The sequence below is a fragment of the Urocitellus parryii genome, chromosome 3 (assembly GCF_045843805.1).
Source record: "Urocitellus parryii isolate mUroPar1 chromosome 3, mUroPar1.hap1, whole genome shotgun sequence".
In the NCBI taxonomy this organism is placed as follows: domain Eukaryota; kingdom Metazoa; phylum Chordata; class Mammalia; order Rodentia; family Sciuridae; genus Urocitellus; species Urocitellus parryii.
This window is the reverse complement of record NC_135533.1, coordinates 216,576,874-216,604,293: the sequence shown is the minus strand read 5'-3', so window position 1 is coordinate 216,604,293 and position 27,420 is coordinate 216,576,874. Positions and strand designations below refer to the sequence as shown.

The window sequence follows — 27,420 nt, the reverse complement described above, 5'->3', positions numbered from 1 at the left end:
CGCTGTATTTTTTTTTCCCCCCAGAAAGCTGCACAAATGGCAGGTGGCACTTTGTAAGTCAGGCTGAGCTTGGACATGCATTTGGGTGGTCTTTCACGTCGGGCAGCCTGTAGGCAGCAGCGGCCGGGAGACTGGGCTGCACTGCTCTGTGAATGCAGAGCTTGTCCTGTTGGTGACAGTGTGGCTGTGCAGAGGCACCTCAGCTGGCTGGTCTTTGAGGATGTATCCAGTTGGGGTGACCAAGGATCCTGTCCTGGACAGACGAGCTAACACCTCGTGACGTTAAGTCTGCTTGCTTACAAACGTCTTCCAAAGAGACACATGGATTTTTACCACGATGTATGAGAGTTCTCCCACACCCTCACTAGGATCAGGTACTTTCCACGTTTTTGAACCTGATCTGAGAGGTGAAACTTACTTTCTACTATTCTCTATTGCCTTTCTCTCGTAACTGAGATTTGAGCATGTTTTCCTGTTTTTAAAAGTCATTTTCGATTTTGTTTTAGAATTATCTCACCCTGTCCCTTGCCCACTTTCTCAATGGGTCTGGGACCCTTTTTCATTGTTTCACCAGAGTTCTTTACATTTGAAGGAAATACAACCTTTATCTATTGGAAATCTTGCCTATATTTTTTCCCTGGTTTGTTGTTGACCTTTAGATCATGTTGATGATATTTGCTGCCTTGTGGAAAAATTTAAAACTTTAATATGCCAAGAATGACCCTGTTCCTCTCTTTATGCTATTGGGGTTCTCATGTTACACAGTAAGGCCTCCATCTCCACATCCTCAAACCCAGCCAATCTTAAAATGGAAATATATATATTTTTTAAATTGCATGTGTCCTGGACATTTATATTTTCTTGTCATTATAACCTAAACAATGCAGTGCAGCGACGATCTGCATAGCATTTGCATGGTCCTGGTGTTATAAATCATGGCAAGATGATTTAAAGTCTCCAGCAGGCTGGGTGCCGTTTCTGTGTCAATGCTGAACTCGCGTGTCACTTTGCAGGAGGAACTTGAGGTACATTTGATGCCTGCAGGGGGTCCTGGAACTAATCCCCAACACATACCAAGGGGCGACTCTCTGTAAGGCCAGGTGGCCAGAGCAGAGTTCCTTGAAAACTGGGAGAGTTTCTTTCCCGTGAGAGGTTCCAGAATATTTCCTCACCCACTTCGACCTTGAGTTCCAAGGTGGACGCCCTCTGAGCTTTCCAGATCCTCTTATCTGGCAGCCAGCTCCTCTCCTTCCAGGCTCGGGGCAGGCATGACTAATCCATCCCAGGATTCTGGGCAGACATGACCTGTGGCTGGGAGTGGCCCTTTGCCATGTCGCTAAGTCCCCTCTCTCGCCTCGTAGTGCTGCGAAGAATGGTTCCTGCGAAGCTGGAAGGGCTGAACCCCAGTGTCTCGAGGAAAAGACACCCAGGGCCTTACGACAGACATGAGTGAAGCGCAAGGTATGCCGCTCCCGAGAGAAGGGAGGGCACGCTGATGGCACCCGGGGACCAGCCGCCCTGCGCAGCCCTGCTCAGTCCGGCACCGCTCCCAGGGAACACGGGGGAAGTGGCCAGCGGCCTGGAGCCGGCCCCAGGTCGCGGGCCCAGTTCACGAGTCCAGCCCAAGTCCCTCAGGCACTGACCGCAGCTCCTCCCCCTCAGGATGGTGGCCCCTGTCGGGCCAGTGCCCAGGAGCCGCCCAGGGTCCCGATGACGTGGCATCGTGAGGTGATGGCCGCCGAGCGACCCCGGGCCTCGAGCCACCATGCAGACCTGCGCCCACCCTCGCAGCCCCGTGTGCCTTGCGGAGCACATAAATGGTGGCCCCACGATGACTCGCGGTGCCCCCTTCTCCGTGGGCGATGAGCTTAGAGACCGTGGTCGGCCTCCCAGGCTGTCAGAACCAGGCGACCCGGACGGCGTCTGAGCCCCCACAGCGGACAGCCCGGTTCTGGAGGCCGCCGATCAAAGCCACGCGCAGGCAGGGCCTTCAGAGGCTCCGAGGGAGGATCAGGGTCGAGTCTCCCGGCTCCTGTGGCTGAGGCCGTCCTGGGGGTTCTCCGGCTGGTGGGCAACTGCTCCAGCCCTGGGTCTCAGTCCGTCCCCTGAGACTAGGGAAATCGTCACAGAAAGAGGTTGGTTCCTGTTCTGGAGGCCGGGAAGCCCAAGACGGAGCGCGGTCACTGGCCAGGGCCTTGTGCTGCCTTGTGACAGGGCCCGTGGGGTCTGTGGGGGGGCACGAGAGAGCAGCAACGGGGCGCAGGCAAAGGAGGCAGAGCCCGGGCGGGGCCTTGCTCCCTAACAGCCCACTCACGGGGGCTAAGACAGTCCTGCGAGGGCGGGGTTCGCTCACCGCTCCCCCAGAACCCGGTCCCCCGAGAACGGCATCCACCCCTCTCACCGGCCCCTCCAACACGGCCGCCGGGACCGCTCAGTTCAACACGCGCTTGGAGGGGACCAGCTGCTTCCCACCGTGGCACCTGCCTCTGTGTCCTTTCCCCCTTGTGGGAGGACAGCCGTCACTAGAGTTGGCGGTCACCCTACCTCCATGATGTTTTCACCTCAAGATCTTTAACCAAGTCCACCTGCAAAGCCCCTGCTTCCAAGTTAGGCAACGGACATTCCCCTCGCTCCATGGCTTTGCCAAATACGAGCTTATGTCTCGCCCCGGCACGTGTCTGCTGTTAGGGCAGGGGCTTCTAATTTTTTTTTGGTACCAGGGATTGAACTCAGGGGCACTCGACCACTGAGCCACATCCCCAGCCCAATTTTATATTTTATTTAGAGACAGGGTCTCACTGAGTTGCTTAGCAGCCTCGCCATTGCTGAGGCTGGCTTTGAACCCGCCATCCTCCTACCTCAGCCTCCCAAGACACAGGGATTACAGGCGTGTGCCACTGCGCCCAGCAGGGGGCTTCTCCTGGACAGAAGCTTTCTCCGACTTTGTAGCAGAATAGAGCAGAAAGAGCCCAACAGTGACACAATCCATCACTGGCTGAAGCACATGGAGTCACTTGGTGCTAATTTACCTTAAAAAAAAAAAAATCCATGCAAATACAGGTTGAGCATCCCTAACCTGAAAATCCCAAACCCAAATGCTCCAAAACCCAGACCTCATGAGCACCAACACCACACCCAGGAGGAAGATCCCACACCCGACCCCACGCCCGGGTGGCCGCAGAAGTGCAGCCGCACCACAGGCCCAATGCGAAAGGACCTTCGGTCTGTGTGCGTGCACGTGACACCTAAGGGAACTCTGTGCCTGGATCTGGGTCCCATCCTCAAGACACCTCGTTAGGTGCAGGCAGATGTTCTAAAACCCGAAAACAACCCAAACGTCGGAAGCATTTCTGTTCCCAAACGTTCCTGTGACGTGGACTCCAGTTAATGGTTCAGAGGCACAGTCCTTTAGGGCTGAGGTGGGTGGGTAGCTTCAGCTCAATTTGAAATGCAGCCGGATATGGAGGATGGGCGTGTCCCGGGGGTGTGTGATTGGCCAGCCCTGCAAAATGCCAGCTGCGGCGGCACGTAGGTGGTGGGCAAGCGGGCGTTGGCCATCGTTTTTTCCACTTTCTTACATGCTTGAATTTTTTATAATAAGTGATTGAAAGGGGCCATAAAAATTAATAATTGAGCCTTGCACGGTGATCCACGCCCGTTATCCCAGCGGCTCAGGAGGCTGAGGCAGGAGGATCGTGAAATTCAAAGCCAGCCTTAGCAACTTATCGAGGAGGCCCTAAGCAAGTCAGCCAGACCCTGTCTCTAAATAAAAGATTGAAATGGGCTGGGGTTGTGGTTCAGTGGTTGAGTGCCCCTGGGTTCAATCCCCGGTAGCCCAAAATAAAGAAATAGATAAAGACTCATAAAGGAGAGCGGGAGCTTCACTAGAGCGGCTCTGCCCACTCATTCTTACCCCAGGAGGGGGGTGAATTAAGTGCTCAGCACCTGGTCTCCAAACCCCAGTCACCCCCTCCCGGGGTGCTCCCTTAACGAAGTCCCCGCCCCCAACCCCTGGGCTGTTCACAGGTCCTACCAGGCTGTGGACCACCTGTCGGGATGGACAAGTCCTCCTCAGGCTCTCGAAGCACGGGCCAGGCCACGAGACCCCCATGACCATCCCTGAGCTGTTTCAAGAGTCCGTCCAGCGCTTCGGCTCTTACCCGGCTCTCTCGTGGAAGGATGACGAGAAATGGGAAGCTCTGAATTTCCACCAGTACTACCAGGCTTGCCGGAAGGCCGCCAGAGCCTTGATCAAGGTGAGCGGGTTGGGACCACACGTTCGCGGGGTCCACGTAGGGGGATCTGGTACCAGACACCGAAGCTCTGAAACATGCAAGAGTCAGTTGATGAAAGGGCTCCCCGCAGCCCTTGACCCCCGGCCACCCGGTTCCCTGTGGAGGAAGCCACCATGCCAGTGTTTTTGCATGTCCTTTTGGGGAACAAATCGTATGTCTATATCATACAAGTTCCACGTTTGCACAGTTTTACACCCAAGGTTCTGAATCTGGCTTTTGTCCCTTATGGTGGCATCTCAGTGTAGGAGTCAGTCACTGCTACATAACAAGTTATCCTGCAGTGACTTAAAATGACAGATGTTTGTTTCCTCCCATGAATCCAGGGCCAGCTTTGCTGGGTGGCTCTGGCTCAGGGCGCCTCCTGAGGCTGCCGACAAGCTGTCCAAGTTACATATGTGGTACCCAGAACAAAAGGGCGTCTCCCTCAAAGACAGCCAGCTTCCTCAACTTTCCTGGGTCGTTATCAGCCACATCTGCAGTAGGCCTGCACTTTAAAGTGTGCCATTCATCACTATAGGATGTTACTCTCTCGAGCACTTTTGTTATTAGACATAAAAATAATTTCACATCTATTCAAACGTCCACACACATACATGTACATTTATACATATGTGTGTGTGGTTTTGGGGTTTTTGTCCTGGGGATTGACCTTGAGGGAGGGCTCTGTTGCTGAGACAGGGTCTCACTAAGTTGCCCAGGCTGGTCTTGAACTTGCCATCCTCCTGCCTCAGCCTTGCGTCTCTGGGATCACAGGTGTGCACCACCACGCCCAGTGGAGGGTTTTAAAGAAACCATAAAATAACAGGTGTTGGTGAGGACGCCGAGACACTGGGAACCTTGCACAGTTGTTGGAATGCAAAACGGTTGGGCCCGTCTGAAAAAGAGTACGGCGGTCCTTAGGCATCAGACCTGGGATCCCCATGTGTCCAGCAGCTCTGTTCCCGGGGGATATCCAAATTGAAAGCAAGGGCACAGGGAGGTATTTGTGCGGCCGAGCGCTCGCCACTGCCATTCACGGTGGTCAAGTAGCAGGGGGTAATGGGGGTTATCATCCAGACAGAACCTGGCAGTGCCACGGCATGAGTGACCCAAGGCGCCCCGAGCAGGAGCCATCAGTCACAGAAGGACAAATGCCGCCCGGTCCCACCCCCGGGACCCCCTCCCCACACACCTGCATCTTCAGAAGCAGCACGGTGGGAGCTGGGGCTGGGACTGGGCGGGCGCCAGTGTCAGAAGGGACAGAGCTGCCAGATGGGGAGAGGAGGAAGCTCTGGGGATGGACGCCCTGGACGGCAGCGCCCTGGACGGCACACTGCACGGTGAAGATGACTCATATTCTGAGAGACAAATGGAGTGTCACAGGGGGAGGCAAACCCACCTCCCAGAGTCGCGTTTCCGTGGTGACACTGACTACCTTGGAGCCCACGTCTCACATCCTGGTGATCACGGCTGACCAGCTCTCTGACTCCCGCTGCCTTCCCTTCCCTTCCAGCTGGGCCTGCAGCGGTTCCACGGGGTCGGCATCCTGGGATTCAACTCTGTCGAGTGGTTCATCGCGGCTCTCGGCGCCGTCTTGGCAGGGTAAGGCGCCGTCCTGGTCCACTGGGGTGTCGGGGAGCCACCGCCCTGGGCCGGCAGCCATGGCCGGCCCCAGGTTAGCGGGCAGGAGGGACCCACGCACAAGTCACTCTCATCTCGGGTCAGGTGATGGCGTTCCTTCAGCCGGTACATTTTTTCCTTCAGCGAGAGAACTCTGTTCAAAGTAGTGATCACAGATAACACCTAGACTTCTGACCACGGGCCAAGCACGGGGCTCTCACAGAGCAATGTGAAGTGGGCCCTGCCACCCATAGGCACAGAGGAGAGAGCCAAGGCTCACAGAGCCAGGGGCAGAAGGGCCAGCCCCAGACCCAGGCTCTTGGTCAGCTGCACCCAGAAAACCCCTCGTTGTATCCCTCCGGCTGCATAAGGCCTCATTTATTCACTTTCATTTAATTTGTATTATGATGAAATGTGAATAACATGGAATTTATATTGTCCTGTCTCCAGAGGAAACCTCTCTGCCAATGGTGGAGTTATGGGGGGCCAGGACGCCCCGGAGTTGAGTTCCACATGGATGGGGACTGTCTAATCCACCTTTGGGGCATAATTCACCAGATGATGCAGTAGGTATTTCATAAATGGTGACCATCTGTATGGTCAAGTGAAAGCCCATGTGAAGTCTCTGTGTGTAATCCCTAAAGGAAAAAGATCAGCCATCTTTGTCGACACCGGGGTTTCCCCCTCCTGGCACTGACCACCTCTGAGGCTGAACCGTTCTCTGTGGTGGAACATCCCAGCCATCCCTGGTCTCCAAGTACCCTCAAGTTGTGACAACCATAAATGTCCCCAGGATTTCCAAGTGTACCCCCGTGGGACAGAATCACCCGTTTAGACTCCCCAGGTGAGGGATGCCATGGATCCCGAGAGACTCTGCATCCCGTGATCATTTGCCCTACTGAGGTCCTACGATGCTGCCCGTCAAGAGTGAATGTGGTGTCCAGCGTGGGCAGGGATGGAGCAGCCCACACAGGAAACTGAGGCCGATGGCCAAAACAGACATAGCATGAACACGTGTGGGCATGAAGACCTACACACTCCAGTATGTTCGACTTCTGAATTTCATACGAGCATGTATCAGTCCTGACTTATTAGTGGGTTGGAATGAACTTTAACAAAGAGTCAATTTGTGCTTCAGGGCAGCATGGTGAGACAGTGTGGTGCGTGGGTGGGCTCTGGTCGCAGACTGCAGCTGAGTCTAGTCTAGAGCGATGGGTCTTCCCAAGATCTTGTGTCATCTGGGAAAATGAGGATGATTTCAATATGCCTCCAAGCCTCACAGGATTAAGCCCTTTGACAGAGCCTAGAATAGCGCATGCCTGCAAACGGTGATGAGGGTAACTGTTTCACATGATTATAACCTGCATGGTTTCCTGCACAATCTAGCAGCACAACTAAGATCAACAGAGCAGAGAGCCCAGAAATAGACCTACATATACTTGGTCACTGACTCTCATAAAAAAGCACCAAAGTCATCCAATCGTGCTGGATGTGCACATGGAAATGTGTCAGCCTCGATCCCTACCTCACACCGTACACAAACTTAGATTGAGGTGGGCTGTAGACCCAATCACAAAAGCTAAATTCTAAAGCTTCTGGAAAAAGGCAGCACAGGAGAATATCTTCACAACCTGGAGTATCCAAAGTCTTCTTGGGACACAGAAAGCAAAATAAAAATAAAATAAAAGGCTGACAAATGGGCTTTGTTAACATTAAAAATTTACATTTTTTGACTCAGTAATACCATTTCTAATCATCAATCCTAGGGAAATAATATAAAACAATAAACATAAGTGATGATGTTAGAAGAAATGTGATTTTCTAAAAAGTGACAGGAAATAACTTCTACAAGTAGACAAATTGGCTTTTTAAAAAAAACTTGGCAAAAAAAAAAACCATTAAAATGATTCTAAAGTAGTGAAGAATACACCATGTACCTATATGTAAGCCTAGTGTTACTATTACATAACCTTGAGGACATATACCAGTTATTTACATCTGTTAACACAAAGTCTCCTCTATGCAAAAAGTGAAGCTAATAATAATACCTGAAAGTTGTTGTAAAGAGGAAATAAAAGATACTTTAAGCATATAGTAAGCCCTGTCAGTTTTGGTTATGATAAAGGTTACACGTGAGAACCAAAGACAGCGAGTGGAGAAGGAGCCGAGGCCTGGGCTGGGGGCTCAGATCCCACGCCTGACCCCTCCTTGCCATGTAACCTTGAGCAAGCAGCCCCTGCGCTGGCCTCTTCTCTCTTGGGGTACGGTGGGGTGTGGTCAGGGTTCTGTGATCCACTGTCATGGTGACAACGTAGGAGTTCCCGCTCCTCATGGATGTCACTTCTGTTGCTTTCAATGTGGTTAAGCGGGTGCTGAGACTGTGACCTCCAAACCCGCCTGCAGACTCTCCTCTGCCTGACCTCCCTGCCCGCTCACCGCCAGGGGACTGAGCACACATGCAAATGTGTTTTCTTTCCCCAGGGGCCTCTGTGTTGGTATTTATGCCACCAATTCTGCCGATGCTTGTCAATATGTCATCTCGCACGCCAAGGTGAACGTCCTGCTGGTTGAAAACGATCAACAGCTACAGAAAATACTTTCGGTAAAGCCTTACCTAGCACGGCCCGCTGCAGCCACCCGGAGACCTCAGGGCTCTGGCCAGGCCTCATGGGACTCCCCGGTAGATGCTAATGATTGAGATGGGGGTTCCCCCTGAAATGGGCTCGGGAAGAGTCCTCCATGACCACACCAAGGTCCAGGGGAAGCTGCTTTGGTGGAGGCAGCAGACTGTGGGGGGTTTAATTTCCAATTAACAGTAACTGAGTTGACGGCTCAACCTCCACGCAAAAAATGCATTTATGCATGATTTTATGGATGCCATTTTATTTTACAGACACGATCTATCTTTCCTTTAGGAGTGCGATGATTTCAATTCCACGCTCCCTGACATTTTCTGCATTTCTTGTCACTGTTTTCATTTCTGAAATGACTTTGCTTTTCTATTTCTTTCCTGAGTTCTGCCACTGTTTCATTTTTTTCCCCTGGTGACAGGCCCTTCCTTCCCTGAGCACCTGAATGTCTGCTTTGTGCTCTCTGCTTCATTACCTTTTAAATTTTATGCTGGAAAGCTGGATTGCAATTTTATTTCACTTTGTGGTGAGATTTTCAGGTGAGTTTTCTCTGTGTGCAAGGAAACTTAGCCTCTCTTCTTCTTTCCTTTTGGTAGTATCTTTGTATAAATGTTGTAAAAATTGGTTTGAATGAGCTGCAGTTTCCGGCATCAGCTTTTGGCAGGAGGATCCTGAAGGTAGGAGAGTCCTGGGAAGAGACTTGTAGGCCACCAAATTCCTTATTCAGCTCCAAAGCCTCTGAGTCACACAGTTCTTGACTTGTCATATCTCTAGAGAACAGACGTGTCTTGCCATTGATGGCGTCTTCTGATCACGTCGATCATGTGTTTTCCCATGTCTGAAATTCAGGCACACTGTCCAAACTCAACAAACTCCCAGCTAGAGCCACTGAGCTTCCATACCAGGGTTCAGGAATGACAGACAGCTCCAGCCCTAAGCTTCTGGGAATTGCTTTCTTAAGTGCTGCTGCTGTGGTCTCCAATACCCATGTCACCGCTGTTTGTTCACACTATGGCAGGGGCCGGGGGTGATGGTGGGTGGGTGGGGTCCTTCCTCCTGCCATGCATATTGGCTTAATATGAGTTTTCTGTCACTGAAATACGCCACATGCCCTGACGGTTCCCTCTACAGCTCCCTGGATGCCATACCTTACAGCCCTGATTCTGGCATGTCTGGCCTCCCATGCATAACAAGTTATTTCTGTTCCTAGTTTTGTGGAAGGCGCAGTTCAGGAGAGACGGATTTGTTGTTCTAGTTGCTCTGTATAAAAGATTCAAACTGGATATCAAGCTCCGCGGGAGAGCGTTGATTTGGGGCAATGATCATGGCCCTCCTGTGATCATGACCCTTGACCCCCAGAGGTTTCCTGTCTCCTGTGAGAACAGCTTAAACTCCTGGCCTTGGCCTCCCTGCTCCACCCCGCTGGCCCTCACCACCCTTTCTTGCCTCCTTCCCTGTCACTGTCCTGGTGTCCCCTCTGGCCATGCTCTCTGGGGTCCTCAAACTCCCTAGGCTGGGCCTCTTCCAGGCTGCTGGGCATCTGGTTCTTCCCCCTGGAAAACTCTGGCCCGGCTGCCCCACCAGCTTCTTGTCTGAGCACAGGGCATGCCGGAGGTGGCTCTCTCTCTGGGCTGGCCAGATAACGCCATAAAAGTGCCCTCCTCTGCACGAACAGGCCGTAGGAATCGCACCAGTCGCCTGAACCGTACAGTCCTAGGCCCGGTAGCCGGCTCCCAGCGTGTCCAGTGCCAGCCACCTTCATGAAGAATTTTGTTGCCTAGGTTAGCCGAATCCTGCTGCCTAGTGCAGGTCGCTGGAAAGGGGAGAACCAGGACATGCTTAGCTCGCCCGCCAGCGTCCCACGCAGAGCAGCAGAACGGCCTGAGAAGCGCCCGGCCGCAGGCGGTGGCCTTCATCCACTCTTGCCCGTTGCAGGCTACTACTGATGCGACCCCAAAGAATCCGGTAGCCCAAACCAGCCAAGACAGAGCAGTGCTTTGCAGCGCGGGCGGGGAAAGACAAAAGGCTGGAGCTGCTTCAGGACAGAGCTGAGACTCTGCCAGCGTCAGCTTCCCCAGGGCTGGGTGGCCACAAGCCCCACAGGGAACTTTGTTTCAGATTCCACGAAGCAAGCTGGCGACCCTAAAAGCAATCGTCCAGTACAAGCCTCCACTGAAGGAGAGAAGCAACAACCTGTACTCTGTAAGTGGGGGAGGCGGGCGCGGGGAGGGGACTGGGGCCTTGCCAGGGAGGTGGGTTAGTCGGTCCATGGGCAAGCAGAGAAGGGGTAAGGGAAGTGGACAGGGTCATGGGGGGGGAGTGAGAGGTGCTGTGCTGCGGAGTGGGTGGGGCCCTGCGGGGGAGTGGGAGGGACCATGCTGGGGAGTGGGAGGGACCATGCTGGGGAGTGGGTGGGGCCCTGCGGGGGAGTGGAGGGGACCATGTAAAGGGGTGGGGCCATGTTGGGGAAGGGGTGGGGCCATGTTGGGGAAGGGGTGGGGCCATGTTGGGGAAGAGGTGGGACCGTGCTGGGGGAGTGGATAAGGCCATTTAGGTGGAAAGGGTGGGGCCATGTGGGGAGTAGGTGGGGCCATGCTGGGGCATGGGCGTGGCCTGCCCTGAGCCCTAGACCTGGTCAGGGAAGTGGGTGGGAACTCTTAAAGGAAGTGGGCAGAGAGCCAAGGAGAGGCTGGCCTTGCGGAGGGATGGGTGAGGCTTTGTCATGGAAGTGGACGGGACCCTGTAACGGGAAGCTGGGGGACTTCGGGACTCTTTTTTTCTTTTGCGGTGGGAAGGTGCCTGTTCTGGTTACTTATTGTTGGATAAGGACACATCCCCCAAAGTTGGTGGATTAAAACAGCAACAATCATTTCATTTTTTTTTTCAGAACATGAAGGTGGTTGAAAAAATACCAAAAAATTGAAAGTTAGATGTATTAAAACACATTTTTAAAATTTATTTTTATGAGTAAAAATTATGCATATTTATGTTTTACAATATGATATTCTCATATATGTATATACTATGGAATATCTAAATCAAACTATTTACCATATAGATTACTTTATTTTTTAAAATATTTATTTTTTAGTTATAGGTGGACACAATATCTTTATTTTTTATGTGGTGTTGAGGATGGAACCCAGTGCCTCACGCATGCTAGTCAAGCGCTCTACCTCCAAGCCACAACCCCAGCCCCTAGATTACTTTAAATACTTGTTTTTTTTGTGAGAATACCTTAAGTGTAAGTGATTTTCAAATATGCAACTCACATTATTACTATTTTTATATTTTTTTGTAGTTGTAAGTGGACAGAATGCCTTTATTTTGTTTATTTTTATGTGGTGCTGAGGATTGAACCCAGTGCCTCACGCATGCTAGGCAAGTGCTCTACCACTGAGCTATAGCCCCAGCCCTGCAACTCACATTATTTGAAAGTTAAATATTTTACTGATACCCAAGCCATAATTTATTGTGTGTGTGTGTGTGGTTTTAACAACAGATATAAATTCATCTATAATTTTTATACCTTTATTTTATTTATTTATTTTTATGTGGTGCTGAAGATCAAACCCAGGGTCTCACACAGGTGGGGCGAGCACTCTACTGCTGAGCCACAACCCCAGCCCAACAATATTTTTTATTAAAACCATTTACTGGGTCTGGGGATATAGCTCTGTGGTAGTACACTTGTCTAACACACAGGAGCCCTGGGTTCCATCTCCAGTTCCACAGAAGATAAAAATAAAACCACTGAAGCTCAGCGCAGTGGCACATACCTGTAATCCCAGTGGCTAGGGAGGCTGAGGCAGGAGGATTTCAAGTTCCGAGCCAGCCTCAGCAAAAGTGAAATGCTAAGTAACTCAGTGAGACCCTGTCTCTAAATAAAATACAGCATAGGGCTGGGGATATGGCTCAGTGGTCAAGTGCCCCTGAGTTCAATCCCCAGTCCCCCCCCCAAAAAAACAAACAAACCACTGACCACTTTAAAATATGTAAAAGAACATGTAACAGGCACACACAATTTTCTTTTGGCTGCAGGTTCTGCTATGGCTTGGACCCAATGGTCCAGTCTTTATCTAAAATTTTGATATAGTCATCAGATTTTTTGCATTAATAGTGACGTTTGAATTGCATTGTAACATTATTCATCTTGATTACCAAGGGGTGTGTGTGTCTTAAATTCCATGCCCTACCCAGCCCTAGTGCTCACCCTGTTCTCAGCTGCCACTTCTCCAGCCTCTTTCCCTGTCTCTTTGTGCTTTCACCATATGGCTGCGGGGCTCTGACCAGGGGACCCCAGACTCATTTGCTGGTCGGTTTCCCACAGAGGATGTCTTGGGAGGCAGCTGGCCAGGTGGACACTGCCTTGCCTTTGATGGCCTGTCTTGGAAGGCGCAGAGCCAACCCAAAGCTCTGCCAGGAACCACAGGGCAGGGCCACCATATCTCACCGAGGGAGGGGCAAGGCCCCCAAAGAGATGTGATACCATAAATGGCATCACTGTCACTTTTGGAAAACACACTCTGCCACCACTCCCCCTCCTCCCCCTCCTCCCCCTCCTCTCCCCTCTCCCCCTCCTCCCCCTCCTCTCCCCTCCCCCTCCCCTCCTCTCCCCTCCCCCTCCCCCTCCTCCTGGTCCTCCTCCTCCTCCATGAGTGGATTCTGGAACCTCCGCAGGAGTGGGTCCTGAAATCATTCCCATTTCAGAGGCGACGGCACTGGGAGGCGCAGAGCTTTCGAGGGGCCTGGAGCCCTGCGGGAGCAGAGCCCGACCTTGGCGGGGGCCAGCCAGGGGGTGGGTCCCCCGGAGCCGGCCGCCCCCATCCTGGGCTCTCTTGTCCATGCACAGTGGCATGACTTCATGGAACTTGGCAACGGCATTCCTGACACCCAGCTGGACCAGATCATCAAGACCCAGAAAGCCAATCAGTGTGCGGTCATCATCTACACCTCGGGGACCGTCGGCCTCCCCAAGGGCGTCCTGCTCAGCCACGACAACGTGAGCGCCAGCCCTGGGCTGTGGGCGGCGGGGTGGGCGCTCGGAGCGGGGGTGAGATGGACCTTCAGGGCAGACCTGTCCGAGGCCTGACTCTCCAAGCCTCGGCTTCCTCCCCTGCGGGAGGGGAGCGTTTCCCCCGGGCTCTGGTTTGTAGAGAGCTGAAACCGGTGGACTCTATTTTCTAAATGAGAGCGGGGAGAGCAGGGCGTGTGGGCTCCGGCCAGCGGGGTGGGCTGGAGAAACTGGACGGCCACAGCGGGTGGTTCGGGACCCCCTCGGACCGCTCCGAGCGCCACGTGTGCGGGTGCCGGGTGGAAGCGTGGGGTGTGCGTGGCCCTGCCCGCGACTTCCGCAGACCTCGAATCGTGGTGGATGCCTCAGAAACCCTCAGCCATGCACAGAGTCCTTGTGCTGTGCTGTGTAGGGAATAAGGACAAGGAAAAAGAGTCTGTTCGTGTTGAGGGCAGGCGCGATTCCTTTTTTTTGAATATTTTCCATCTGTGGTTGCGTGACTCCAAGGATGTGCAACCCACATCTGGATCAGGAGGGCTGACTGTGGGTCTAGAGGCAGAGCCCAGAGCTGCTGGTGATTTGATCCTTGTTATAAAAGAATAAGGGGGACACATGTCACATGATTCCATCTATATAAAAATCTACCCAGGAGTGGCAGTAGTGGTTTCTACATTAGTTTGTTTTCTGTTGCTGTAACAAAACACCTGAGGCAGGCTAACATTATAAAGAAAAGAGCTATTAGTTTTAGAGACTGAGAGTCCAAGTAGTATGGCACTGGCTCTGGGGAGGGTCCCATGGCAGGAGTGCATGTGGGAGGAGATCCTATGGCCAAAGAGGAAGGCGGAGAGCTGAAGTCCCACCATCCCTTCCAAAGGTAGCACCCTGAGTGACCCAGGGGCACCCAGTAGGCCCCAGCTCTTAAAGGTCCCTCCACCTCCCGACTGAGGACCAAACTTCCAACACAGCCCCTGGCAGACAGTTCAGACCCACCTCAGACTGGCAGGACCGCGGCTGTGAGTGGTAGCACCTGTCAAGATGGAAGTAAGACTCCTCTGACTGGCGACCCAGAGCAGGAGATGGACTAATCCCGAGGACATATCTGGGGCCAAATGCTCCACGTGTTGGACTTGGCCATCCTCTCTCCCGTCCACTCGCCCAGCAACAGCTGACAAGCACACACCGTGGTGGGGACGTTCCAGGGCTGGGGATACCACAGTGAACAAGCCAGACCCAATGCTGGATCCCTGGAAGACAGACGGGAGGTGAACAGGCAAACACAGGCTGTGCTAAGACTCAGACCATAACACCTTCAATCGCAGCCGTGTAAGGTGGCCCCTCTAAGGAGGTGACATTTGAGCCACGCCAAATATTCAAGCAGCAGCCCACCGTGGGAGTAGGTGTGTGTGGGGGGAAGCCAGAGGAAGAGCATTTCAGGAAGAGGGAATGGCCAGTGCAAAGGCCCTGAGGCTGAAGCAGGCCTGGTGAGTTGGAGGGACAGCTTCGAGGTCCACGTGGCTAGATTAGCACAGTAACTGTTTCCCGTAGATTTATGACAACATTGAGAAATACAGATAGCGAAATTGTAGACACTAAAACTTTACTTGAAGGTATGCCCTGGAAATGGGAAAGCACCAGTCTGCTCACTGTTGGCGTATTTGTGTGATGGGATCGTGGGTAGCCTGTTTGGTTCTATTGTTTTATAATAAGCATGAGATTCAAGGACCTCGGCATTAGACCAGAGACCCTGTGCCTACTAGAAGAAAAAGTAGGACCAAATCTCCATCTTGTCGGCTTAGGAACCAAATTCCCCAACAAGACTACTAAAGCACAAGAAAGAACCAAGAATCAGTAAATGGAATTGTATCAAGCTAAAAAGCTTCTTCACAGCAAAGGAAACAGTCAAAAACATGGAAAGGCTACAGAATGGGAAAAAAAATCTTAGCCACTTGCACCTCAGAGCGTTAATCTCCAGGATACACAAAAAACTGAAAAAAAAATAATAATTACACACACAAATAAATAACCCAATTAATAGATGGGCAAAAGAACTGAATAAACACTTCACAGAAGAAGAAAAACAAATGGACAACAAATGTATAAAAAAAAGTTCAACATCTCTAGCAATTAGAGAAATGCAAATTAAAACTACACTAGAAGGAACAACAAATGTTGGTGAGGACGTAGGGAGAAGGGCACACTCACACTTTGCTAGTGGCGCTGCCCTGTGCTGCTGCTCCCCATCTGTGAGACGGGCGGGGAACAGGGAGCCACGGACCCCAGGTGCTGGGAGCAGGGCCGAGTGGCAGCTTGGAGCCGGGCTGGGCAGACGGAACACAGCTCGGCCCTCGGGGAGGCGAGGCCCCGGGGAGGCGAGGGCCTGTGGCGTCTCTTGTGTTCTAGATCACGTGGATGGCTGGAGCAGTGGTGAGGGACCTGGAGCTGACGGCCACCCCTGAGCATCAGGAGGTGGTGGTCAGCTACCTGCCCCTCAGCCATATTGCAGCGCAGATGATGGACATGTGGGTGCCCATAAAGATCGGCGCCGTCATTTACTTTGCTGAATCAGACGCGCTCAAGGTAAGGCTGAGTGAGGGCCTGGGCCCCACGGCACCCTCCGGGCGGCCCCAGGGGTGGAGGGCTGTCCCTCCAGGGAACAGTGTCCTGCTAAGCTCTGGGTCTGTGAGGCTTTTTCCTCAGTCCTCGTCTTCTGCTCCAAGATCCCTTGAATATGTGATACCGTCTTTTCTTGATTTATTGAATTTTAAATATCATCAGTTACCTTTCCACTGTGGGAAGTAGAAATTGACTTCCTTTTCTCCCCCGTTTCCACACATCCCCCTTCCCATCCTCTCGGGGTCGATCATTCTTAACGGTTTAGCCCAGCACTTCGCTATATGGTCATGTTTCCCTGTCGCGGACAACTTTTTGGTTTTCCTAGAGTTAATACTTGCTTTTCGTTTCCAATTTGGTGACATTTTTGCACACCAGTCCAGTCGCTCCATTTGATCCAGCCTGTGTTCATCGGCATTTTTCCAATGGTCAAATATCCGTTGCCTTTTTCCCCTTCAATTCTTAGCTCTAATATGGACGGCTGTTGTCCTAGGTTGGACCACATAGAAGCAAAACCTGAGATGGGTACTTTTGTGATTTATTGAGAGGAAGCTCTCAAGTGAAAGAGGAGCAGAGAAGGTCAAGGGAAGAAGCCGAGAACGGGTGTCGGTTTGCCTGGACTAAAACCTCCCTCAATCCATGGGAAGCCCTAAGACATGAACGCAGCACGGAGTTGCCCCCCTTGGGCCAGGAAGACTGGGGTCTGTGTCTCAGAGTCACTGGTTGTGGGCTCACGCACCACGGCGGGGGCACAACTTGCCAGGCCTTTCTGAGTAAGGCCGCCTCTCCAGAAAGAAGACACTGTGCCCTGTGGGGACCAGGCTAGAACACCCACGCACCTTCTACAAGCCGCCACGCAGGGCTATCCCTTCCCCACACTGTGGTCTGTTTGGACATTCCTTCATGTGGCTGGAGGTCGCCCGTGGTAGCTTTCCCAGAGTAATTCTGTGAGAGGAATTTTGATTTCTTTTGTGTCTGGACTTCGCAAACTCTGGAGTTCCGCCGGCCCCTGCTGCACCGTGAGCCCCCTGGTACTGCCACATCACTGACCGCACAGTCCGTGGCTTGGCAAGGCACACTTTTATTATGTTATAGCTCTGGAGGTCGGACGTCCGGAATGCCTCTCTCTTGGTGTCCTGGGCTGGTTCTGTCTGGGAGGTCTTGGGGAGAACCATTTCCTTCCTTCCCCTCCCAGCTTCTAGGGGCCTCCCGCGGTCCTCGGTGGTGGCCTCCCTCCACCTGCTGAGTCAGCAGCGCAGCATCTTCCCCTCTCAACCCTCCTCCACAGTTTGCTTCCGTCGTCAGATGTCCCTGACTCTGGCCTCCTGACTCCCCCTTGCAAGGACCTTGTGATGACACTGGGCTGCCCGGATGATTCAGGAAATGTCCCCATTCAAGATTCTCAACTTTGCTGGGCTTGGTGGCCCACACCTGTAGTCCCAGGAACTTGGGAGGCTGAGACACAAGGATGTCAAGCTCAAGGGTAGCCTCAGAAACTGAGCAAGACTCTGACTCAATTAAAAAAAAAAAAGACAAGAGATCTCGAGGTGTAGCTCAGTGATGAGGGAGCTTGGGTTCAACCCCTCAACTCAACCACATCTGCAAAGACCCGTCTGTCCCCAAAGACATGCTCATCACCAGTCCTGGGAGTTAGGGTGAGGAGGACGTATTTGGGGGGAGGCCTTTGTTCTGCCTCCTGGAAGGGCCTTCTCCTGTTCTGTGAGTGGCTGACTCTCTCTGTCACTTCATTCTTTGCTTGACTGTTTCCTCGGTCTCTCAGTCACTCTCCTGTCCCCTCTGCTCGGTGCTTAAGCCACTGCAGTTACTCGATAAGGCATGCTTTTTTATTTTTTTAACTGAATGCATAAAGTATCCACAGTCACCTACAGGATCCAAGGAGTTCCATCTTCCCACATCCTTATCAGTCCCTAATAGTGTCAGAATTTTTAATTGTCAATCAGAGTTGTGCTGAGGGGTCTTGAGGTTTAAGGATCTGCCTGTGTGTTTCACAGTAGCTGCAGCACTTCACATCCACGGGGGAGTGTGAAGGTTCTGGTTTCTCCATGGGTGCCCGGAGCACGTATCCACTTAAAATTACTTTACGGCCATTCTAATGGGTACAAAGTGGTGCCTTACGACTTTAACTTGCACTTCCCTAATGGCCAGTGATGGGAAGATCTTTCCCTGTGTTTATTGGCTATTTGTATATCTTCTTTGGAGAAATGTCTGTTTGACTCTTTTGCATTTTAAATTTTGGTTGGATATTTAACCTTAGTGTTGGTTTTAAGGGTTCTTTACATATTCTGGTTATGATTTTTAAAATTTTTCATTGAAATTACACAATACCTTTATTTTATTTACTTTTATGCAGTGCTGAGGATCAAACCCAGAGCCTCACCTGTGCTGGGCCAGCGCTCTACCACTGAGCACCCCCCCACCATGAATTCTTTTTCAAATAGAAGACTCACAGGTGCTCTCCTGGTCCTGTGGTGTGTATCTCTGTTTTCGACATAGTCTTTTGAAGAGTGACAAGTGTTTAACTTGAATGAGACCCACTTACGGTTCCCCCTTTTATGCTTTTGTTCTGGTATCTAGGAAATCTTGGCCCACGCTAACATCACAGAGATTTTCTTCTCTTTTCCTCTAGAAGAATTTTGTTTTATCACTTCCACTTTAGGGCGATGCCCATTTCAGTTTTAGTGTTGCCAAGCGGAGCCCCCTGGCTCACTGTGTGGAGTCCCTCTCCCTGCCCTGCAGTCCTCGCACTTTATTGAAAATCGGTTGTTTATAAATGGAAGGTTTCTTGCAGGACTTCTGCTCTGCTCCCTTGAGCAGCACGGCCATCCTTAGGCCAAAACCACACTGCCTTGGTCATGGCACTTTGTATCAGGGTGAGCGACCTGTCCCAGTGTGCCTGGGAATTCCTGGGAATTCCCCACTCTTTAAACTGAAATTCTTGCATTTCTGGAACCCCCTCAGTTCTGGAAAAGCCTGCACAGTGGATTAGCCTATTTTATAGTAAGTTTTAAAACTAGGTAGGAGCCTCTGATTTTGTTCTTCTCCCAAATTGCTTTGCCTGTGGGAAGCCTGGCATTTCTATGTAAAACGTAAGATCGGCCTGTTGATTTGTACATGACCTCCTGCATGGATTTGGACAGGGATTTCGGGGATCAAAAGATCAGTTGGGAGGTGAATCTTGCTTTTTAATTATTATTTTCACAATTGCATACTGTCCCATTGCAAGCTTGGGCAATTTCTTTAGCTGATCCCGCTTGCTTAACATGCAAGTTGTTTCCATTATGCCACAAATCACATCTTGTTGGCCTTTCTCTGTGTATTCAGCTAACCCCCTCAGCTCACTTCCAAGCATCTTCCCGGTGTGGGTGCCACATCCGAGCCCTGGAGAGCAGGAGCTCCCGTGGGACTCGCGCGGTCCACTCCGCGAGGGGAAGGTCCTCGGGCTGTGCCACACCCGGCTCACGTCCCGCCCAGGCACCTTGGGGCCTGCCCCTGCCCCGACCCGACCTGCCCCGACCGTCCGCGCAGGGCACACTGGTGCACACCCTGAAGGAGATAAAGCCCACCATCTTCCTGGGGGTGCCCCGCATCTGGGAGAAGATGCACGACACCATCAAGGAGAACCTGGCCAAGGCCTCGAGCTTGAGGAAGAAGGCGTTCACGTGGGCAAAAGACACGGGCCTGAAGGTCAACACGAAACGGATGCTGGGGTAGGTGGAGGCCAGGCCGGGCGGGGCAGCCCAGCCTTCCGCCGGCCCAGGACGTCCTTGGCCCGCAGGAAACGCGACCTCCCGCTGGGCTACCACATGGCCAAGGCGCTGGTGTACAGCAGGGTCCGCAGCGCCCTGGGCCTGGAGCACTGCCACGCCTTCCTCAGCGGGGCCGCGCCGCTGCCCGAGAGCACCTCCGAGTTCTTCCTGAGCCTGGACATCCCCATAGGCGAGATCTACGGCCTGAGCGAGAGCTCGGGGCCCCACTCCATCTCCACCCACAGCGACTACCGCATCCTGAGGTGGGCGGGCCCCGGCGGGGGCGGGGGGCAGGGGCAGGGGCAGGGGGCAGGCCCGGGCAGGGGCGGGGGCAGGGGGCAGGCCCGGGGCAGGGGCGCGGGCAGGGGGCAGGGGGCAGGGGCAGGGGGCAGGGGCAGGGGGCAGGGGCAGGGGGCGGGGGCTGGGGGCAGGCCCGGGGCAGGGGAAGGGGCGGGGGCAGGGGGCAGGGGCAGGGGGCAGGCCCGGGCAGGGGCGGGGGCAGGGGGCAGGGGCAGGGACAGGGGGCAGGCCTGGGCAGAGGCGGGGGCGGGGGTAGGCCGGGGCAGAGGCAAGGGCTGGGGCGGGGGCAGGGGGCAGGGGGCAGGGGGCAGGCCCGGGCAGGGACGGGGGCAGGGGGCAGGGATGGGGGCAGGCCCGGGGCAGGGGCAGGGGGCAGGCCCGGGGCAGGGGCGGGGGCTGGGGCGGGGGCAGGGGGCAGGGGGCAGGGAGCAGGGGCCGGGGCAGGGGGCAGGGGGCAGGGAGCAGGGGCCGGGGCAGGGGGCAGGGGCAGGGGCTGGGGCTGCTGCTGGGGGCAGAGGCAGGGGCCAGGCGGCCTCCGGGCCTCTCCAGGAAGGCCCCAGTCTCCGGCCTCCAGCGCCCAGCTTCCTGAAACGTGGATCCCTGCTTGGTCAGGTAAAGCAAGGGCCCCCCCCATGTCGCTGGCAGTTCTGCCTCCAAGTTCACGTCCTGTGACCTGGAAGCCCCTCCACTTGGCCATCTTCCATCTCTAACACTTCCCCGGCCCCTTTCTGGGTTTTCCCAAGTTGGACTCACCCCAGGCCGAGAGGTTGACCCAGGTGATACCACAACCAGGAGGTCACCAAGGGCCAGCTCAGCGCTGAGGCTGAGCCTTGTTCCTTCACAGAATCTTCCGGTAGGGTCTCGCTGACACCCGGCCCTACCACCGTGTCACCATTCTCACCTCCCTGTCCTGCTTGGGGCTCTCCCTTGTCAGGTGCCAACTGAGGTAGCAAAACAGGCTGGGGCTGGGGCTCAGGGCAGAGGCCTGCCTGGCTGTGGGAGGCACTGGGTTCCATTATCAGCACCACATAGAAACAAATTAATTAAATAAAGATCCATCAACAACCAATAAAAACATTTCAAAAACAAAACATAAGTTCAATCTTTCTAACCTGACGAAACCCTCTCCTGCCTCTAAACTCCCATCAAAATCTGTCTTCTGCAGAACCCCAAAGCCCCCGAGTGTTTTTCAGAACCAAAAAGCAGTGCCAATGCCAGTCTCTGTCTTCAAATGATCCTTTTCAGTGAGTGAGATGTGTGAGTCAGCAGGCTTAAAGATGGCACCATGACAGTCCCCACCCAGGCCCTCTCCTGAGCCCCCGAGGGCAGCCATAAGGAAGCACCCACACTAAACAGCAGAAGTGTGTGGGCTGCCAGTTCTGGAGGCTGGAGTCAGGTCAGGACGTGGACAGGGCCGGCTACTTCTGAAGCTGTGTGGGGAATCTGCCCCAGGCCCCTCCCCAACTTCTGGTGATTTTTCTGGTGTTCTTTGACTTATGGAGTGTCACCCTCTCACCTCCATCTTCATGTGGTACTGTGTGTGGGTGTGTGTGTGTGTGTGTCCCCATTTCCCCATTCTGTAAGGACACCAGTCACACTGGATTAGGGCCCACCCTGTCCCAGTGTGACCTCCTTTTAAATATTACACCTGCAGTACCTTGTTTCCAGGTAAGGTCACATGCCATGCTACTTGGGTTTAGGACTTATACATATGAACTGGGGAGCAGGGGGTGGGGGGAACAACAAAATTCAACCTGTAACCACCTCCCAGAGGCAAAACCACCTGTGTTCTTTCTAGTCAAGCTGGCACAGGTCAGGCATTGACATAGGCTGTGTACATTTATCCTCAACAGAAGCATTTTCCATGTCAAAACAGACACAGAACCCTCCTTCTCCGAACTCTCTTGTTCTCTCTGCAACCCAGGAACCAGATCAGCTCAGGCAACAGGGTTCCCTCCCAAGCTGGACTCAGGGCAAACTTCCCCTCATCCTGGACTGGCACCATCTATGCTCGGAGTCAGATGGATTTTGTTAGAAGGGGTTCTTATCACGTGGAGAATGTTCCCTGTCAGTAGAACAGCTGCTCTGTGTATGTGTGCGCCTGCGCGTGGTGTGTGCGTGGGGTGGAACCCAGGGCCCAGTGCATGCTAGGCACACACTTTATTACTGAGCCCCTGCCCCGGCTGCCTTATTCTTTTTTAAAAAAAATTTTTTTTAATTGTACTTAGACACAACACCTTTACTTTATTTATTTTTATGTGGTTTGTATGTGGTGCTGAGGATCAAACCCAGGGCCTCCCACTTGCTAGGTGAGTGCTGTCCCTCTGAGCCACAGCCCCAGCCCCAGCTGCCTTATTCTTAACAGCTTTGTGGTATTCCAGAGGACACAAGTGGTCGTACCATAAATTATTAAGTGGTTCCCTTACTGGTGACTATTTAGGGCTTAATTTCTCCCATCAGGTGTTCCCATAAATAATGATAAAATGAATGTTTGACATAGATATTTTGTACTGTGATGCAAAATGATATCTCCATTTTTCTCTTCCTTTTATTATAAGTGGAGTTAGAAATAATCTTTTCACACATATAAAACCCATTTGTACTTCCTTTTCTCTGAACTATCTGACTACGTTATCTTCCCATTAAAAATTGAATTATTTGTTAGCATTTACATATTAGGAAAATCAACCCTTTGTCTTTCATATAAGTTACAAATATTTTACCCCCTCATTTTTTCATTAGGGTTTTTATTTTAGTTAATTTTTTTACAATACCTTTATTTTATTTATTTTTATGTGATGCTGAGGATCAAACCCTGGGTCTTGGATGTGCTAGGTGAGCGCTCTACTCCTGAGCCTATAACCCCAGCCCCAGTTAATCTGGTTTTTTAAAAATATTTTTTAGTCGTCAATGGACCTTTATTTTATTTAAATGTGGTGCTGAGAATCTAACCCAGTGCCTCACACATGCTAGGCAAGTGCTCTACCACTGAGCTACAACCCCAGCCATAATCTGTTTTTTGATGTACAGAAATGTATGATTTTTATCTGGTTGAAGTTATCAATCTTGTTTTATGGCTTCTAGATTTTTCTACATATCTAGAAAGGCTTCAGTGGAGAAGCTATAAGTCTTTTTTAAGTTCTGAATGTCTCAGCCCTGCCTTTTTTCTCTTGCTGAGATGATTCCTAGGCTTAACCCTTAAACCCTTATCCTTCTAGTTCCCAGGGAAGGAGATCTCAGTGATGCAAGAACATGTTTATCTCTGCATCCTAAAACTGCCCTTGCAAGTGTATGTCTAGAGAAATAAGCCTTATAAGAATCCAGATTTCAGATGATTCCCTGCTGTCTTATGGAAGTAACTTTTCCCCTCTAGCGAGATTCTAGCTGGTTGGTTTGCTTATGGTTAGCTGTCCTGGTCAGGGGGACCTGCAGTGTAGATGTGTAGGTCTACACGGCTGTTTTCTCAAGGGTGGGGGGATTTTTTCTCCTATCCTTAAGTACTTTTTCCTTCTCCCATGTACATGGGTATAAATACAGACCACAGAGGCTGGGGTTGGGGTTCAGTGGCAAAGAACTTACCTGGAACAGGTGAGGCCCTAGGTTTGATGCCCAGCACTTCAAATAAATAAATAAGAACAATCCACAGCCAACCATGGTTGTGCACGCCTATAATCCCAGTGGCTCCGGAGGCTGAGGTAAGAGGATTGCTTTAAAGCCAGCCTCAATAAAAAGCAAGGCCCTAAGCAACTCAGTGAGATCCTGTCTCTAAATAAAATACAACATAGGGCTGGAGATGTCGCTCCATGGCTGAGTGCCCCTGAGTTCAATCCCCAGTACCTTCCCCTGCCCCCCAAAACAACAAAACAAAAAACGGCCGACATCACTGCTAGGGTTCCCAGTTCACAAAATGTTGGGAATTTAGCAGATGAGACACTTTGGCAGGCCCCTCCTCACATCTGCTGGGCCCTCTGAGCACACTGTGGGTGACTCTGTCTCTGAGCCTCGGTTTCCCCACTCCTGTCCCCCTGGCAGCTGTGGCAAGATCGTGAGTGGGTGTGAGAACATGCTGGTCCAGCAGAACAAGGACGGCACTGGGGAGGTCTGCATGTGGGGCAGGCACATCTTCATGGGCTACCTGGACAGGGAGGACACGACTCGAGAGACCATTGATGAGGATGGCTGGCTGCACTCCGGGGACCTGGGCCGTATGGACAACCAGGGGTTCCTGTTCATCACCGGCCGCATCAAAGGTAGCACTGGTGCGGGGTCTGGGCTCTGAGGGCCTCTTGCACGTGCTGGTGCAAAGGCTTCCTGGCTTTCCCACCTCCCATGAAGGGCTGTGCAGGACACCCTGGTGGGCACAACCCAGCCTCCTCCTCATGCCCAGGAAATCACCCCTCCATCATTTGGCACTCCATAGTCTCCCTTTGGGAGGATGGACCTGGGAGAGACGGGCCCTGAAACACCCATCCCCCCCACTGTAGACTGAGGATGTGAGGATGCTCATCTACAGGGCTGAGGGTTAATGGCAATGACATGGACAGGATCTCCCAGGGTTTCCTGGAGAAGGTCCTATGGAAAGTGCTTCTGGGTTTCCGGGACTCACAGTCTCCACTGCCACCACCAGTCATGCCACCTTGGCACAGCCACAGACGGTGCATGAAGGAATGGGTGTGGAATTCCACGTGATTTTATGTGTCACAAATAATCCTCCTTTCACTTCCTTTTGTCCACTTGGAAAATACATATTTAAAAAAATAAACATTTTTGGCTTATGGTCATACAAAATTGAGCAATGGGCCAGATTTGGCACACAGAACGATGTAGTTGGCCAACTCATATAGAAAGCGTTTGGTATCAAATCTGACATAGGCAGTAACTATTCAATAAATGGGCTATGATAACATTATTTCTTGTGATGAGTGACAGAAAACTCATTTCAAATTGAGTGGCAAAGCAAAACTGTTGGCTAAATATAACTGAAAAATCCAGAAGTTCTAGCTTCAGGCATAGCTAGATCCAGGTACCAAAATGACTTCACAATGAATCTTTTTTCCTTCTCTGTGCTAATGCCATTGCTAATAAACTGGTTCCTGTTTTTGGCAAGAAGGCTACCAACAGTCTAGGTTCATTTCTAACTCCAAAGGGAAGAGAGTAGTATTTCCAGTAGTTCCAGTGCAAACACTGTATGTCTGGCTTTCCCTGGACCAATGGAGAAAAGATTATCAAGAGGAATGCATGTGTCTCAGAATGAGTCTCACTGTAGGGGGTGGAGTATGCTGATTTGTTAGACCTGGTCATCCCTGTGGTCCACCCCACCCAGGCCATGCATGAAAGAGCAGATTGCTAGTGAAACAGCCAGTGCTGTCCCCAGGGAGGGGTCCCTGGGCAGGCCATGCCACAGAGGTGTTCTGCACCATCACAGTGAAGATGCTGTTGGGACAAATGGCCATTGTAAGGGCAGCTTTGCCAGGTCCTGGGACAGGAGGAGACAGGATCACAGAATGAAAGAGTAAAATTTTCTGGGTGTAGGGTAGGAGGAGATGTGAATTCTGGAGATGAAGATTTCTGGAGACTGGGCAGAGGGGGAAGGATTCTTAGAGAATTAGGGATGCCACACACCCCCCCAGGGTAAGACTGGAACTAGGCTCCTAGGTGGCCAGGCAAGGGAAGCAGCAGCAAGAGACAGACAGAGCCTGGCCCCAGGGCCTTCACTAGCCTGTAAGCAGGACAGGCCTGGGGGCCAGGCGGGAACTAGGACTGGGATTCTTGATGGGAAAGCAAGTGACCAGGGAGGTGGGGCCGGGGCCTGCATGCTCCTGAGATTTGGGAGGTGAGTGTCATCTGCCGTTCTGTGCCCACACCAGTGGGGGTTTCCTGTTGTCACGGGTGGGCCTGGTTGAGCCAAGCCTTGTTGCAGAAATCCTCATCACTGCTGGTGGTGAAAACGTGGCCCCCGTGCCCATCGAGAACCTGGTGAGGGAGAGGATCCCCATCGTCAGTAATGCCATGCTGGTGGGCGACAGAGCCAAGTTTCTGAGCATACTGCTGACGCTGAAGGTGAGGTGGGCCCCTGCTGTCCCCCGGGGCCTCCACAGCCAGCCCAGGCCGGCCCCAGGGCCAGGAGCTGGCCTGCAGGTTCAAAATCACTTCTTGGTCTTCAGGGACTGGGTTGGGTGGGGCTGGCCAAGGAACGTGTGTGGTGACAGGGCTGTCCGGGGGCAGTGTGAGACGGATCAGGCGAGCGGAGCGCCCCTGAACAAGCTGAGCTCGGAGGCCATCAACTTCTGCCGGAGCCTGGGCAGCCAGGCAGACACCGTGACGGAGATCGTGAGGCAGCAAGACCCACTCATCTACGAGGCCATCCAGCAAGGCATCGACGCGGTGAACCTGGAAGCCAGCAGCGAGGCACAGCGGATCCACAAGTGGGTCATCTTGGAGAAGGACTTCTCCATCCAAGGCGGGGAGCTCGGTGAGCGGGCTGGGCAGCTGACGATGCCGACCTCAGGGGCTGGTCCCTTGCCGGCATCTGGGCCATGTGGCCTCTTGGGGGTCAGAGGGCTTGTGGGTCTTGGCCAGGGGACTCTGTCTCCTGGTCAGGCTGCAAGGATGGACTTTCCTTTCCTCCATGACTCAATCGATTTCTCCATTCTCAACAGGTCCAACAACAAAAATGAAGAGGCCATTCATAGCCCAGAAATACAAAACCCAGATCGAGAACTTCTACCAGTGACTGCCCAGGCAGAGCCTGGGCTGCCCCAGTGGTGAGGTCCAGTTGCTTGGCTTTGCTGGGCTCTGCTGATGGGCAGGAGTGGGTAGAGTCTCGGCCTGGGGCGAGTCACGGTGGGTTCTGGGGAGCGTCTGGCCTCACTCCTGCTCCCCTCCCCGGGGCGTGGCCTCCTTCAGAGCTGGTCTGTGAGTGGACAGCCGCACTCTGCCTCTTCTGCTTCCTGCAGGGAGGAAGGGTGTGACCCTCGGCTCAGGATGGCATTTTCCTGCAGCCTCCACGTCTCACTGGCTTGTCTGGAGAGGGCCTCTGGGCAGAAACCTTGGTGGCAGTTTCACCTGCCAGGAACCCAAAGAATGAGCAGGGCCTCCCTTCTCCCCTCTCCCCCAGGTCATGTCCGGGGCCTCCACTCCACCTGTCTCCAGTGGGGATTCTGGGCAGTGCCAGCAGAGAATGTGCCTTCAGCTGTCCCCAGGCC

The 27,420-nt window shown here is 52.7% G+C and overlaps 1 protein-coding gene across 1 annotated transcript; it reads left to right on the top strand.

Moving 5' to 3' along the window:
• The first annotated feature begins 1,389 nt into the window (after nt 1-1,389).
• LOC113193681 (long-chain-fatty-acid--CoA ligase ACSBG2-like) lies at nt 1,390-27,420 on the top strand. The gene is made up of 14 exons (XM_026404429.2): nt 1,390-1,461; nt 4,027-4,256; nt 5,788-5,876; nt 8,376-8,496; nt 10,643-10,726; nt 13,377-13,526; nt 15,939-16,115; nt 19,695-19,876; nt 19,945-20,178; nt 24,248-24,465; nt 26,136-26,275; nt 26,441-26,687; nt 26,875-26,979; nt 27,333-27,420. The coding sequence occupies exons 1-13, from the start codon at nt 1,446-1,448 to the stop codon at nt 26,946-26,948; spliced, it is 1,962 nt and encodes a 653-aa protein (XP_026260214.2). The 5' UTR covers nt 1,390-1,445; the 3' UTR covers nt 26,949-26,979; nt 27,333-27,420.

What these genes read in the sequence shown, in the direction of transcription:
- LOC113193681 (XM_026404429.2), top strand. An exon ending in CCGCCAGAGCCTTGATCAAG is followed by an intron (nt 4,257 to 5,787) that starts GTGAGCGGGTTG and finishes CTTCCCTTCCAG; the next exon opens with CTGGGCCTGCAGCGGTTCCA. An exon ending in CATCCAAGGCGGGGAGCTCG is followed by an intron (nt 26,688 to 26,874) that starts GTGAGCGGGCTG and finishes CATTCTCAACAG; the next exon opens with GTCCAACAACAAAAATGAAG.